Below are 15,862 nucleotides of genomic sequence, written 5' to 3'. Positions count from 1 at the left end.
CTCCTACTATCCCCATTTTATAGACAACGAGACTGAGGTTCAGAGAGGTAACATAACTTAACCAAAGTCACACCACTGGTTAGTAGCAGAGCTAGGAGACAGATTCCATCAGTCTGGATTCACAGTCCAGTCTTTAACTCAATGCGGTATTGCACTCAAAGAGATCCAAAGGGTGCTAAGATGGAGGCGCCCTTGCCACGGCCACCCAGGCAGATCCTTGAGGGGCCTGGGGAGAGGTGGGGTAACACAGGGCCAGCTAACAGAGCCCACAGCTGGTTGGCTGGCTGTGTGAGCTCACTCTTCCAACCTACCTCCAAGTAAGCAGTCTAATTCAGGGCCCATCCATCTCAGAAAGTTTGTTTTCCACCTATGTAAAAACATGCAAACCGAAGAAGGTGAGATATTGTTTTGATCTGGCCCTTTCACAAATATTGCTATGACCTTCCTTTTTTCATTAAGTAAAGTGAGCTTTAGTATTCACATTTCCCTCACAAACTTGCATGACTCATTCCCTCACGTCATCTAGGTCTTTGCTCCAGGTCACCTCCTCAGTGGGGCCTCCCTGATCCTCTAAAACGCAGCCTGACCCTCCTGCCCTCCTCTTACATTATTGTGAAACAAAGGCACTTGCCTCTTGAAGTTACTGTGAAAGTTCAAATGAGCTAATATATAAAACACTGGTAACAATAAGGGCTATTTAAGTGGTAATCCTTTTTTAAGTTACATCACTGGCATGTAGACAACACAGTATACTTTTATCTGCCTTTTTATGTGGGTATCCTCTCTCTCCCTTACTAGACTATTATCTCCATGAGGGCAGGGGAATGATTTTGCAGCTTGTTCACTATCTTGTCCTCCAGCATCTGGAACTGTACTTGGCACATAGAAAGGGCTCAGTACATATTTGTTGAATTCAGAACGTGAACCCACTGAAGTCTGGAGAGGTGGGAAAAGTTTTGGGTTTCATTCACCAATTCTATAAACATTTACTGAGCACCCACTCGGCGCCAAGCAATAAGCTCTCTCGGTTGTGCAATACTAGCCTATGAATCTGGCAGGGCAGAAATTTAAAAACAAAGTTTTGCACTGAGGTTATAATTTATATAGAGAGAAATGTACAATTTCAAGGGGACACTGATGGATTTTTGAGAACTGCAAGTTCACACTCCCATAAAAAAACAGAACAATGTTTCAGCTTGGCAACGCGGGGTTTTGAGCCCAGGTTACACGAAGGCACAGAGGGCAGGCGGTGACGCTACCTGACCTGCCTCTGGGGTGCCTGCGGGAGAGCCCCGGGTCGAAGCGGGCGTTCCTGGGGGCGGGCGGAGGTGGGACTACAAGTCCCAGATTGCTTTGCGCGCTCGCAAGCCGTGCGGAGCGGCGGGGCTCAGGGGAGGGGGCGCGGCAGCGGCGGCGGCGGTGGCGCCGAGGCGCTGGGGGCCCGGGCGCCGGCGGTTGGCGCGCTGGCTGGCAATGCCGGGGCCCGCGGCCCGCGGGGAGGAGGGCAGCGGTGGCGAGGGCGCGGCCCCGGGGACCGCGGCGGAGCCTGGGGCTGGGCCGGGGCGGGAGCCGGCGCGGCTGTGCGGCTACCTGCAGAAGCTGTCCGGTAAGGGCCCGCTGCGCGGCTACCGCAACCGCTGGTTCGTGTTCGACGCGCGCCGCTGCTACCTCTACTACTTCAAGACCCCGCAGGACGCGCTGCCCCTCGGCCACCTGGACATCGCAGACGCCTGCTTCAGCTACTCGGGCCCCGACGAGGCGGCCGAGCCCGGCGCGGAGCCGCCCGCTCACTTCCAGGTGCACAGCGCGGGAGCCGTCACGGTGCTCAAGGTGGGACCGCGCCCCTGCAGCCCAGCACCTGCCTCCCGGGGACGCGCGCGCACGCCCTTCTTCGGTTCCCCCTGCTTAGCCTTGGGACTGCCCCCTGGCACCCAGCTCAGCCCAGCTCCTCTGCCCATCTGACTTTCTCCGTCCACCCTCCCTTTTCTAAAGCCCGTCTGCCAGCCTTTCCCCGTTTCTTTCTCAGACTCTGTCCCCGTGTCCCCATCTCAAGCTCTTCACCTGAGTTTAGACCAGAATGGCTGGGCGCTCCTCAGCCCTTGACCCTTTATCACCCTCTGCGCCCTCCCTCGGGTCCTTCTCTGTCCACCTCCCCTCCCCTCCTCACCCCTCTCCTGTGGATGTCCTGTGTAACCCCCCTAGGCATTCATGACTGTAGGCTTCCTGTCCTGGACCAAATTATTACTCTCTTCAGCTGCCTCATCTGTAAAATGGGGCTAGTAGTAGTATCTACTTCTTGGGGGAGTTGGGATTACATGAAATATACGCTAACCACTGGTAAATGTGATGACATCCAAGGTTATAGACAGAGACAGTCAGAGATGGCAGGGCTTTTAGAGAGAATCCACTGCAGTCCCCTCCAGAGTGGGCAGGAACACTGCTGCTAAGTTCAGTCAGTCAGTAGCAGAGCCTGTTTGCTTCTCCCTGCTTTGGCTGGGAGAGGAGGGAAAGGGTTCCTTCAACCAGTCCTGCCTTGCCCATTTGAAGCTTCCTGTGTTGAAGCGTGGAACTTGCATCAGGAGTCACCCTGGTGCTTAGAAGCCCCTCCTCCCCCCTCGTTCTTGGGGGGCTCCCATCATCTCCTAGGGGCCCTCCTGCTTCCAGCACCTGAGTGTCTGGGCCTTGCCCTGGAGTCTGGTCTCTCTCCCAGCCTCCCTCCTTGCCTGGTTCCTGTGAGCCTCCACCCTCACTCCTCTCTGTCTCTGTCCTCTTCCGTATTACAAGCTGGGTTTCTCCAGAGCAGCAGGGCTGGGCTGGGATGTATGAAAACTCTCTGCAAAGCTGGCCAAGTAGAGAGCAGAGTGGGCTGAGCCTAGCGCCCTTGGCGTTGTAAGCACAGGGCCGTTCCCGGGATCTCCGAAGCCAGCAGCAATTGGAGCTGCTCCCCGAGGTCGGTTTTCAGAGTTCTGTCAACTGAATTCTTGCTGTTGCAAGCAGAGTCTGACGACTTGTGTGCTTGTATCCTTTTAGATTCTTCCGCCCCTTCTTGAAGGGGGTGCAGACAGCCTGGCTCTCCAGAGGAAGCCAAGCAGAGTTGTAGTTCACCTGGGGTTTACTTAGAAGCATTTGTGTAAACTTGGGAGTACACAGCAAGTACACAGGGACTTTTTGCCAAAGAGAGACTTGTCCTCACTATCACGGACTGTCCCTTTGTACAGCTGAATTTCCTGTAGAATTGTTTGTCAAAACAGAAAATAGAGCATCCTGTTTCCGATTTTCTCAGATGACTTTGGAGCCCTCTATCAGATATTTTCATTACAATTTTTTGAATGGTGGAGGTATCTACATAAGTGGGGCTACAAAATGCAGTATCAAGAGTGTGGCTTTAGAGTTGGGTGGACTTAAACTTATGGCTTGAATTTGCCGCTCACAGGCGTTGAGCAAATTATACAACCTCTCTGTCCCAGTTTCTTCTTCAGCCTAATGGGAATCTTGCCGTCCTCACTGGTTACTTTTGAGAATTCTGGAAAATGGCCGGCACAGAGTAGGCAGTACATGGCATCCATGAGAAACAAGTAGTGTTTTGGGCCATTATGTAGTATGGTCGTATAGTGGAATATTATGCAGCAGCAAACATATAGGAATGAGAGCCGTAAGTGTCAACATGGATGACTCCCATAAACATAAAATAGAGAAGGAAAAACAAAGTTACAGATCGCATACAGAGGTATGATTCATGGAAAAATTGAGATCATGTAGATGCGTATGCTGTGTGGGAATGGGAGAGCTCTGTTGGGGTGATGAGCCCTGCATTCAGGATGGTGGTTCCCACTTGGGAAGAGAGGGGAGTGTGAGTGGAAATGGGTGCCCGGGGGCATCCACTGCTAAGCAGTGTTTTATTTCTGGCACCAGGTGGTGTTTGTTTTATTGTTCTATTTTTCTTTTTCTATGTTCAGAATATTTCTCTCTCTCTCTCTCTTTTTTTTTAAATGAAATGGATCTTCACGTAGGTTACTGACTATGGAACATTTTGGTATGTAAAGCTGAATTAGTCATAGAATAAGAGCGTGTCTGAGGCCAAGGGTCTGCTTTGTAAAAACAGTGGAAATGGAAACACAGACTAGGCTCTTCAAAAGAAGAGAGCAGTCAGACTGCAGGGTTTCAGAGTAAGGAGTGTCTTTTAAGAAAGATGAATTTTAGGGTACGGTGATTCCTTCTGAGCTGTGGGAGTAAAAATTTTATGGTGGTAAAAGTGGAAACTAGCAACTTATCTTTCTTTTCACCTTTCACATCCAAGAACTGATTCCCATGAACTTGAATGCTTCGGTTTAGGGCTGCTCAGCTGTAGTGCAGACCTTGATTTCTAAGGGGGTTGTAGGTTAGTGAGGATTAATCCCTACTCAAGGCTTAGCTAATGTATATAATTTTATAGATACCATTTCTTTTGATGGGTTAAAAAGAAAAAAAATCAGTTTGCTCATTGTATTATCATATGGTTCTTATTTTAAAGTGACTTTCTGCCTACTCTGGAAGAGCTGTGGTTTTGTTGAACTTTTCCAAAATGTTTTACTGCTTGAGTCTTAATGAAAGCTGATATTGGAATTTCTTAGTAAACTTTTCTGTTCCTAAACTCAGAGATGTGGTCCATGCCTTATTTTACCGATGAGGGAATGGAGGCCAGAGAGGGAATGTGATTTGTCTGAGATCATGAAGATAGACTGAGACCTTCTTGGATAGTAGGCTCTAGGAACAGTGAGTGTCCAAAATGCCAGATATCTAATTCTCTTATCTGTTTTGACAAGTCTTCTTTTTTTTTTTTTTTAAACTTCTATTTCAATGGCTTGGGATTAGAAGTCATGGTTTTTCTTGTAATGTATTAAATTTCTGTCCTTTTCATACAGAATGAAAGCACCAACAACATTGTACCTACTGATTCTTTACCAGGATGTATGGTACATGTTATTGGACATTTGGAAACTGCTACAACAGTCAGATAGAAACTGATGCTTCTTGTGGTGCTGTGTGTGTGTGTGTAGAGGTACTAGAGGCTACTCACTGAGCTTTGCTGGGATCTGAGACACAGGAGTCAATTCTGGAGTGAGCTGTCCCACAGAGAAGGAGAGCACGTGACTGACTGGGAGGAAAGCTTGAATGGCCCTGCCCTGCCCGACTTCTGCAGTCCCCATAGTGAGGAGCATCATCAGACTGTCAGCAGATTCACCCCACTCCCCCTGCTCTGTTTCTTGAAGGCATGTGGTGCACAAATGGACATGTGTGTTGGTTTTTGAGCCACACGTAACCGAACAATCATGCATGCCTATTCTTAACCCACTTTTGTGGGAAGGACGCACATTCTCTGGTGTTGAAACTGCTCTCAGTTTAATGACAAACATTTGTTAGCTCGGGTAATCATAGTGTGTGCGGTACAAAATAGATGGGGTGTACCGGCATTCTTGGCTAAACGGTTCTGCTAAGCTGTTTGTCCCTGGGGCGTCTGCTCAGGGGTCTTGAAGTGTTAGTTAAATCTTTTATCAAGACGTAACTTTTCATGGGTTTGTCGTGGCTTCCCAACGAGTATGTTCCTTAAAAGTAGGTACAGTTTCGTGGGTGTGGAATCACAGAGTCTTTCTGTCTCCCACCGCCTGTCATACAGGCCTCACTGTAATGTAGCTGCCCCACTATTTCCTGCTCAGGAGGACCCCCAAGGGCCGCTGTTTGTATCCTCGCCTCCCAGAACAGCGCCTGTATAAAGTAGGTGCCCAGGTAGACATTTGTTGAATGAATGAGTAGAAGGTGGTTACCCAGTAAGCCTTGGTTTTGGTGTGAGCTCCAACCCTTTAGAAGTGATCAGCCAGAATTCTCAGATGTCTCAAATGACATTCTCACCACGTGTCATGGAGGTGGCTGCCATTCAGGGAATGCTCAGTGAATATAACAGGCATCAGGGATCCAGAAGGGGGATTACCATCAGTCCTTAATTTTCATGTCTCTCGTATTTCATGCCTGCAGCTTAGACTCTGGGGGCATTGTTGTGGCAGTGAGTGAGTGATTACGTGGTAAATATTTGAGGTCTTGCACCAGTGCCGACTCTGGGACTACTCTGCTCTGATGTTCTAGTATAGAAACAGCTGTAGAATGAGCGTAGATGTGTTCCCATCATTTTTGTTTATGGACTATGAGATATGAATGTCATGTAATTTTCACATCATAAAATGCCGTTCTTTTGATTTTTTTTTTTTAACTATTTGAAAATGTAAAAACCGTTCTTGGCTTATAACTGTGTAAAGACATGCATTAGGCTAGATATGATCCTCAGCCATAGTGCACTGACACTGGTGTTTTAGGAAGGCCTGGCCGGGCACTTCTCATTCATTTGTTCACTCACTCTCACGCGCTATGCTTAGGCACTGTGGGTATAGATTGAACAAGGTGAGCATAGTTCCTGTCCTTGAAGAGTTTTCTGGGTTGCCCAGAGACAGGCTTTAATTAAAATAAAGCAACACCAACCAGTTCTGTGAAGTTTAAAAGTAAAGAGATGGGATGCCTGTGTAACAGCGGCTCTGGATCTAGTTTGAAGGGAGGAGGGAAGACTTCTTGAGGAAGTGACTTTTGAGCTGAGGTATAAAAGGCACATTGATGTTAACTGGAGGAGTGGAGAGAGCAGCGGAGTGTTCTAAGGAGAGGAACGGCAGGAGCAGAGACCCTCGGGCGCGTCTGAGTGTGTAGGGGATTCAGGGAATGCCCAATGGCAGCTGGGTGGCGGGGAGGGCCTTGTGGCCCTCGCTGTAGGAATACGCAAAGACTTTTCAGCCGGGCTTGACACATAGTTATGTTTTTCTTTTTTTTCCCTCCCAAACTGATGGTTGGATCATGTCCAGTATTTTCATCTAATTATGTTGGAAGATGTCTTGTGTATTAAGAGTTGAAATATTAATATGTTACGCACCGGCAGACAGGTTTTAAAGAAGATAAATGCAGAGTTGAAGATCTGGTAGCCCGTTGCCTCTTAAAGCAGCACTTAAGCTCAGAAATGAGCCGGGGCTGCTGGCTCAGGGCTCCCTGGCTGCACTGGGCTGCCTTTCCTGCAGCATTCCTCACGGCCGCCTTCCTTGCCTTCTCTCCTGTCCCACTTGCTCTGCTCACAGGCATGCATGTTGCCAATTTCCTTCCCTTGTGGAGGGACCTGTTGCTTGAGACATGGAGGGAGGGGCCACGTGCATTCAGGTTGAGAGCTGGTGAGTACCAGTGCTCCCATCTCACTGAGGCTTTTGAGGGGTAGACGGTCTCCTTGTTCAGCTGCCTTCACCCATCAGCCTTCCCATAGAACAAAATATAGGTAATAACCCTCTGTCCAAAGGAAGAAAAGAACCCTATTATTGTAGAAATGACTCTCCAGTTGTGGGAGCGGAAGGGGTTTTGACTAGGAATTTTCAGTTCTTTTAGAGATTTATATGGTAGGGCAGGGGTCCCCAGCCCCCGGTCTGTGAACCAGTACTGGTCTGCAGCCTCTTAGGAAGCAGGCCGCACAGAGGAGGTGAGCGGCGGGTGAGTGAAACTGCATCTGCTGCTTCCCACCGCTCCATCACTTGCATCACTGCCTGAACCATCCACACCCCCGCCACCACCCCAGTGCAGGGAAAAGTTGTCTTCCACCAAAGAATCTGGTCCCTGGTGCCACAAGGTTGGAGGTTGCTGTAGTAGGGTCTTAATGACATTTGAGTGGGTGTTTACCTACATCCTGGCCGGGCAAGTCCTCAGTGGATTTTGCTCACTTTCACAGAGTGAATATTACAATATGGTGAATTAGGAAGTAGTGACGCTTCTGACTAATGTTCTGCTAAATACTGTACTTAGAGAACTTGGTGAAGTGAACACGCTGGGCGCTTGTATGTGTGAGGGAAGCCCCAAGAGTCAGGAGGCTAAGGCAGTCTCTGGAGAGGCTGTGGGTTTCATGATCACCCAGTAAATAATAGCTCACCAAGCAGCATAGGAAACCCCAAATGGACAGATTCAGGATGGCATTCCTCCCTAAAATGGGTCTTGTCCTGTTTTGGTTTTTGAGCATCTGATGCTATGTCCTGCTAGAGTGTAGGTTTCCTGAGAACTTATACTTCTTGGTCACCACATCAGCCTTAATACTTAGCGGAGTGTCAGCCACAGATTAGATGCCCTGTGTATATTGGTTGGATTGAATAAACACTTCAGACCCTTATTTCCTTTTGGGGTAGGAGTGTGGTGTGCTCGTGTTGCGTGGTCAGAAGGAGGTTTGCAATGTCCTTTTCTCCCTTTAGAAAATACTTTTGAGCATCCACCATGTCAAAGCATCATGCTTTCTCTGCAGATAGAGCAGTGAAAATTTTCTGTTTAAGAAACTACAGTGCTGAGACTTTAAAAATAGATTAGCACCTGATAGCTTTGAAAAAAAAACTTTGGAGAGAAACCGTATTTGTCTGTAGTATTAATCGCTGGGAGTAAACATCAAGTGTCTGCAAGTTTTTTGATTCTGAGGGAGGTCTGGAATCTTTCCATAGTAAATGAAGAGGGGGGCAGGGAAGCCTGAAGGTAAAGTACAGATTTGGATATCACCCGGGGACAGAAATCTGTGGTTTGTACCATGATTTCTCTGGGCATTGCCGAATTGGGGAGGTCTGTATGACTGAACATCGAGATGATCCCTGGAGAAATGGGCTGAAGAGTTGGCTAGGTTTTGGTGTAATTGTATAGCTGTTCAAAGATTTCGTTCATTTTGGGTGAGTGAGAAGTATTCCCAGTTGAATGGGAATCAGCATCTTTTCATGAGTTTGTATGCCAGGCCATTGCTTAACTTTTTTTTTTGATTGATTGTGTGGGAGAACTGGAATCTGGAGGAGAAGGGAACAGTCAGGAGCTGAGATCCTTTGGCCTCCTTCCCTGGTGGCTCAGTGGTAAAGAATCTGCCTCCCAATGCGGGAGATGCGGGTTCAATCCCTGGGTTGGGAAGATCCCCTGGAGAAGAGAATGGCAACCCACTGCAGTATTCTTGCCTGGGAAATTTCATGGGCAGAGAAGCCTGGCAGGCTACAGTCTGTGGGGTTGTGAAAGAATCAGACACAATTTAGGGACTAAACAGCAACTGGCCCTTTCCAAGGTCAGCCCTCCTGGGAAGAGCAGACGTTCCTTGAGCAGTCTGCCCTCAGGCGAGAACTTGTCGGGGTGTCAGGCCTAGAGGTAGACTGGAGGCGGACAGGCCAGTGCTATCAGAGGTGTTGCTCCTGGGTTATAGGAAGTATCTCTAGGCAGTGAGCCCAGTTTTCATTTCCCTTTCCAGCTCTCTGATGTCCAGGGGAGACTGTGCTTGCAGAAAAGGGGCCTGCATTTGGAAATCTGATGCAGCCACTGGCCATTCACTTAACAACCTTGGTTGGGCAAGGCCCTGATGGGCATCCAGCGCCAATCAGGTGTTGCCTCTGGCCTCGGGGAGCTTGTTCTGTCCAGCCCTGGGTGTCATTAGAGCATTGTCATCAAGTCTCTCTGTGAGGTGGAGGAGGTCATCAGTGTTTTTGTTCCAAGGGTCATTATCCCTGAGTCAGTACTGACGAGACCCTCAGATCAGCCTGTCTTGCTCCTTGTATGACCGAGTAAAGAAACTGAGTCCCATAGCTAGTTAGCTGCCGCCCTGGCACTAACCAACCCCCTCCACACTCACACCTGAGTGGTATTTAGCTATTTTAAACCCAGTGGTTTTATGCTATTTGCTTCACATTTCCATCTTACTCCCTTAGTAGGAAATAGGGCTTCTTCTGTTTTTAGTTGTTGGACACAGATTGTAAAATTACACATTTATGTCTTAGGTACTGTGGTACAGATGTAAGATGTTCAGTCATATGGAGATTGGAAATTAACAATACAGATGACAAACTTCCAGTGGGGGTTGATTGATAATAGACATTAGTGGTGTTTCCCTGGCAGGGACTAGACTTACACATTCCTGTTCAGGAGCCTTCTCTTTGGCGCCTTTCCTCTGTGCAGAGGAAAACTAACCCTTCATGTGTGTGTTTTTCTCTTTCTGCTCTGTCAGCCATGCCCTCTGGCCTCAGAAGTGAACCAGTTTTTTAAGCTTCACAGTTTACAGCTCTCTTACATTTACTGTCCCGGAGGTAACATGCTGATAAGGCTCTCTTTGCTTTCTGTCCTTTAAAGGACATCTCCTGGAGAATTGTGGTTCTCAAATTTAGTGTGGGGAAGGCGCCTCCTGGGATCCTGCTAAAATGCAGGCGGTGGGGGTTCCCCCCAGAGATTCCGGTTTAGTTGGTTGGCCAGGGTGGACCTCAGGAATCTGCTTCCTTATCCACTGTCCCGCCCCTTCTGCTGCAGACCTCTGGTCCTTTCTTTGAGAAACACTGCTCTCTTCTAGATCATGAATGAATGTCCTCTTTGACCATGAAGTAAAGACTGGCCCTATGAGAGGATGGTTTTCTGAGTGGACTAGAAATAACTAAACTGCGTGGGTGGAGACCAGTGAAGTGTGAGCCCTTTATCCTTAAGTTGACACTCTGTGGTTTATATCTGCCCACCTTCTTTGCATTCTGAGTTTCTTTGCTCCAGAGCAATGGTTTGGGGCCTATGACTCCCTCTCCCCAGTGGCCCTGACATTTCTGTCCCCCCATGCTGATTACTTAGTTGCTGGCACACCACCATGTGCTAAGATTTCCTCCTGGGCCATTCAGAGGGAAGCTCCTGGAGGCCATCCTTAGGGTGTTTCTGGGAGAGGGGGTTTTAATAATCACCACCACCAAATAACTGGTAAGGAGACTTGTAGAGCCTCCGGCTTTTCACCCAGAGAGGGGTTTGATATAGGAGAACCATCTGGCACTTTCCTGAGATACCAGCTCTATCTTAAAAAGACTTAGAAATCAACATGCTTCCCAAACACTCCAGTAAATTGACTGAAAGTTCAAGTAGATTTTTGGTACCAGGCTCCCATGTTCCCCGTAATCTCTGATGGGTGGAGCCTGGGAGTCTGCCCCTCCCAAACCCCAGATCATAAAACTTCATATTAAGTCAGTCATTCCTGTGTCCTCCTTTTAAGTTAAAAAACATCAAGCCAGAACATTGCAGTGTTGCATGGTGTATGGAAATCATCGCAGGCAGAGGTGGCGTGGGGCTGTTCACCCGTTTGCTTGCCATTGCTACCGGAGTTCTTGTTTATCCTGAGCTCATAAAACCCTGGCAGTCTCTTATTGTGCAATGGCAGAGCTGATAGGGAGCTGTAGGAATGCAGCCCTGTGGCCACTCGGAGGCCACATGCTCGCCTTCCGTCTGAAACAGAAAGCGTTTTGACAGGCTTCCACATTTCCTGCAGAGAAGAACAGGCCCAGAGAGTGGCCTTGTCCTTGCCCGTGTCTTGGTGAGATCTGTCATCTAGGCCAGGCCCCTCGCAAGCCCAGTTAACTTTATGGACCTCTTTTCCTGTAACACGCATTTGTGTGTGTGGGCACTCTTCTCCTAGTTTAATCTCTGTTAAACTGTTAAGGATGGGTTTAAGGAGTATCTGTTCTCTCAGGGTGTTTGCTTTTTAAAAGAAGATGCTTGAGAGTTAGAAATGGCAAAACTCCTCAGACTACCACCTCCCAGAATGCAGGAGAAGAGGGGCAGCTTCGGGGGAGAGGCTGCCCCCTCCCTCTCAGACCGTTTAGGGAAAGTGATGGTGGGAGGTCTAGGTTCTTTAGATGAGAATTCATGTAATTATTTTGCGTAATAAGTTATATGAAAATGCCAACTTCAGGATAGCAGTTTAAAAAGACAAAGCAGTAAGAACTTAGGGTGTTACTAAAGGAGTGGAGGTCCCTATAGTCGCACTTCGTTTTCCAAGGAGCCAGGAGACTCAGTATTATTTCCCTTCTCACTGTCTGTCGCTGGGCTGAAATGAGATTTCAAAACCTTCCCAGGGGTTTTTGAAAAAAACTGCTTCCCCCACCCCCCCCCCCATTGGTAGTGGGCCAGATCCCTTGAGATTGTTTGCAAGCTTATGATATTGAAATGTTCAGAAGAAAATTTGGAACCTAAAATTATTTATCAGATATGAGATTGTAGTCTTTTTTTCATCTGAGATGTGTTTTGCATTATCAGGCTATTTATGATATTCTTGTGCTTTTTATTGTTTATGGAAGAAGTACCTTGGAAATCCAAAATAACCTTCTTTCTTTCTGTTTTTTTTTTTTTTTTGCTGCACCTTGGGGCTTGCCAGATCTTAGTTTCCCAACCGGAGATTGAACCCAGGCTATGGCAGTGAAAGTGCCGAGTCTTAACCCCTGGATTGCCAGGGAGACCCCAGATACCCTTCTTTAGATTTAAGGAATGAAAATTCCTTCATTATGAACAGGTATTGCACATCCTTTTAAGATATGACTGAGTCAGACTATCCGTGCAGTCTCAGTCACTTTATACGACTTAGCAGACTTAGTCTGTATTCTCCTTGTGACTCCGTGGTGACTGTCGGTTATGCAGTCGGCCCTGACCCTTTGGGGAGGAGCCCAGAGTTCACAACCTAAGTGGGCAACTGAAGTGCTGTGTCATCGTCATGTATGCGAGATAGGTTCTGTAAGAGATATCAGATGGCCTCCTAGATAGGATGTGTGAACTAGATCTTGAGGAGTGAGTAGGCATTTGCATGTGGGTTTAGTGCAATAGGAGCAGGGGTCATTGAAGCTCAGCTGGCTTCTGTGCGCCTGTTGGGTGGGGAAAGAAAGGCTCTCGTCCCGTGGAGTGTGGGGCAGCATGGATCAGGTGACCATGCCACATTGCTCAGCACTTGGGAGCCACTAGAGAGTTCTAAGCATGGGACAAACATATGATTTTGTTGGCTGCGTGTAAGACAGTTTGGGGAGGGAGGCTGAGGACAGCAAGACCAGTTAGTATATAGTCTCGCAGAGGCCCGAGGTTGAAGAACCAGAGGAACGACAGGGAGCGAGAATCTGAGAGACTGACGAAAGGGTCTTTCAGACTTAGAGACCTTGTGATCCTTTTATGTTGGAGAACAGTTCCTTTCTTCTGCATATTTGTTTATGTTTAGTCTTGTTATTGCTCACTGTAGTCTATTTTAAAAGAAATGTCTTTAGAGCAGAACTGTGGCTCAGAGCATCCAGTGGGAGAACTTTATAGCCAATTGATGGTCATGCTGTCTCCAACCCAGTAGGACTGTGCTGACCCCACCCATTCCTTTGATGTCCTGAGGACCTTCTGTACTGTCAGAGAGCCCAGCCTCTGATGTGGGAGTTGTCTTTATCCAGGAAACCAACATACTATTTTTATTTAGTGTGCATGTGTGCTCACTCAGTCATGTCTGACTCTTTACCACCCCATGGACTATGCTCCTCTAGGCTCCTCTGTCCATGGAATTTTCCAGACAAAAATCCTGGAGTGGGTTGCCATTTCCTACTCCAGGGGATCTTCCTAACCCAGGGGTCAAATCCACGTCTCCTGCATTGGTAGGCGGATTCTTTACCACTGTGCCACCTGGAAAGCTTTATTTTTAATTGCTTATTTATTTTTGGCTACACTGGGTCCTTGTTGGCTGCATGCAGGCTTTCTCTAGTTGTAGTGAGTCCAGGCTACTCTGCAGTAAGCTGTGTGTAGGCTGCTCATCACAGTGGTTTCTGTTGTGGAGCTCGGGCTCTAGGATGCGTGGACTTCAGGAGTTGTGGTGTGTGGGCTCAGTAGTTGCGGCTCAAGGGATCTAGAGCTCAAGCTCAGTAGTTGTAACACATGGGTTTAGTTGGCCCATGGCATGTGGAATCTTCCCAGACCAGGGATTGAACCCGTGTCATCTGCATTGCAAGGTGGATTCTTAACCACTAGACCTCCAGGGAAGTCTGGCAACACACTTTAAATTGAACTTGGCTGTTGTTGAGGTCATCAACATTTCAGTATCTGAGAAAAACCATAGAGGAACTTCTAGATTTCTGCTGAAATGTTGAGAGGATGGACTTTGTCTTGGACATGCACTTCTCCTTCTTCCCCTTGATAGTAGGGAACACAGACCTGGGTTTGAATTTTGACTGTGCCAACTGGCTGTGAGATCATGAGTGATCATGATAATATGGATAGTTGATGCCTAATGAGTAGTTAGTGTGTGCCAAGCACTGTTCTGAACTTAACACGCATCAACTCATTTAACCCTCATAACAGCATAACGTGAAGTAGATTCCTGTTATTCACATTTTACCAATGAGAAATCTGAGGCACATTAAGTAGCTTGGCTATTACAGCCAGCAAATGGCCGAGCTGGGATTTGAACTCAGTTAGGCTCCAGAATCAGAGAAGGCGACAGCACCCCACTCCAGTACTCTTGCCTGGAAAATCCCATGGATGGAGGAGCCCGGTAGGCTGCAGTCCATGGGGTCGCTCAGAGTTGGACAGGACTGAGCGACTTCACTTTCACTTTTCACCTTCATGCATTGGAGAAGGAAATGGCAACCCACTCTAGTGTTCTTGCCTGGAGAATCCCAGGGACAGGGGAGCCTGGTGGGCTGCTGTCTATGGGGTCGCACAGAGTCGGACACGACTGAAGCGACTTAGCAGCAGCAGCAGCAGTAGGCTCCAGAATCCAGTAGGTGATACTTTGGGCAAGTGGATGATACCATCTTGTGAGATTACTATGAGCTTTATTTTTTTGTTATGAGCTTTAAATGATAGCGTGTATTAAGTGTTTAGTACAATGTCTGGCACATAGTAATCATTTACTTAATAGTATCTAATACTGTTAGTAATATGAATGTAAACATTATGAAATAGTCTATATAATTTTTTTCCATTTTTGTAAAGAAAATTGCCATGTGTATTTATGGATAGAAAAGTATCTGAAAGGATATACTCCAAAGTGCTGACTGAGGTTATTACTGGTGATATGGTTATGTACATTTTATTTTCTTCTTTGTTTTGCTGTGTTTTTGAGATTTTCCGCAGCAGACGTGGGTATTGTTATTATTTGAAGTAAAAGTCTACGGTTTGTTATTGGGTTTTGTTTTTGTTTTTTAAAGCTACGGAGGCACTCCCAGGCATACAGGAGCTCTTTAAGCGCCAACAGAGTGAGGTGTCCCTGCAAGGCTATGGAACTCCACACTGTGCTCAGCAGCTTGGAGGCTGTTTGGTCTTTTTCTCACTTTGTCTTTTAATTTTGTATGGTGTTTTGGACACACAGACATTTTTTGCTGCTGTCTTTCTTTTGGAGTTTAGACAGGTGTTTACATTCCTAGAGAACAGAAATGTTACAGCAGGGATTATTTCCATGTTGCTGGGGTGAGTGATCAAGCCTGTGGAAATCAATGCCTCCCTGCTGCTGCTCAGCCTGGAGTCAGGTCCCTTGAGTTGCCTGTGCAGGAAGCAGCTGTGTGGCTTACAGTCTGAAGCTCTGCCCTCTGAGGACGTGGGGCTCAGTCCTGAGAGGGCGTTGGTTTTCCTTGTCCACAGCATCAGGGCGCACGGCATTTGTCGTGGCTGCTGGCTGTGCTTCAGCGTGAGCTCTTCAGGAGTTCTCTGCACAGATCTTCCTTGTCAGTTTCTGATGTGCCGATGGCTGGATCAAAAGTCACATCATCCCTGTGTGGCTTGAAAATTTGGCAGAAATCTACGCACCTGTTGTTAACAAGATACAGAAAGAGACAGAAACTTTGATTACAAAGGCATCGTCTACTAATTTAAATGGTTTCTATTTTGCATTTAAATCTTGAATCAATGTTGACTTTATTTTCTTTTATGTTGTGGCCTAGGTTTCAAACCTATGCCATAATTCTTAATACTTTTATTTCTTTCCAAAATTTTAGCCAATTGTCATAATGCCTTTGTTTAATAATTAATACTTTTTCCACTGATTTGATTTGAAATG

General features: G+C 47.2%; 1 protein-coding gene across 1 annotated transcript in view; it reads left to right on the top strand.

Annotated features, from left to right (window-relative positions):
- Positions 1–1,409: 1,409 nt before the first annotated feature.
- The window catches only part of TBC1D2B (TBC1 domain family member 2B), a 90,243-nt gene continuing 75,790 nt past the window's right edge, over positions 1,410–15,862 (top strand). The window contains exon 1 of the mRNA XM_061394670.1: positions 1,410–1,830. Within this exon, the coding sequence (XP_061250654.1) occupies positions 1,474–1,830 (357 nt within the window). The 5' untranslated portion in view covers positions 1,410–1,473. The remainder of the gene's footprint in view (positions 1,831–15,862) is intronic.

The sequence above is a fragment of the Bos javanicus genome, chromosome 21, assembly GCF_032452875.1.
Source record: "Bos javanicus breed banteng chromosome 21, ARS-OSU_banteng_1.0, whole genome shotgun sequence".
Lineage (NCBI taxonomy): Eukaryota > Metazoa > Chordata > Mammalia > Artiodactyla > Bovidae > Bos > Bos javanicus.
This window is presented reverse-complemented; position numbering and strand designations above follow the sequence as displayed.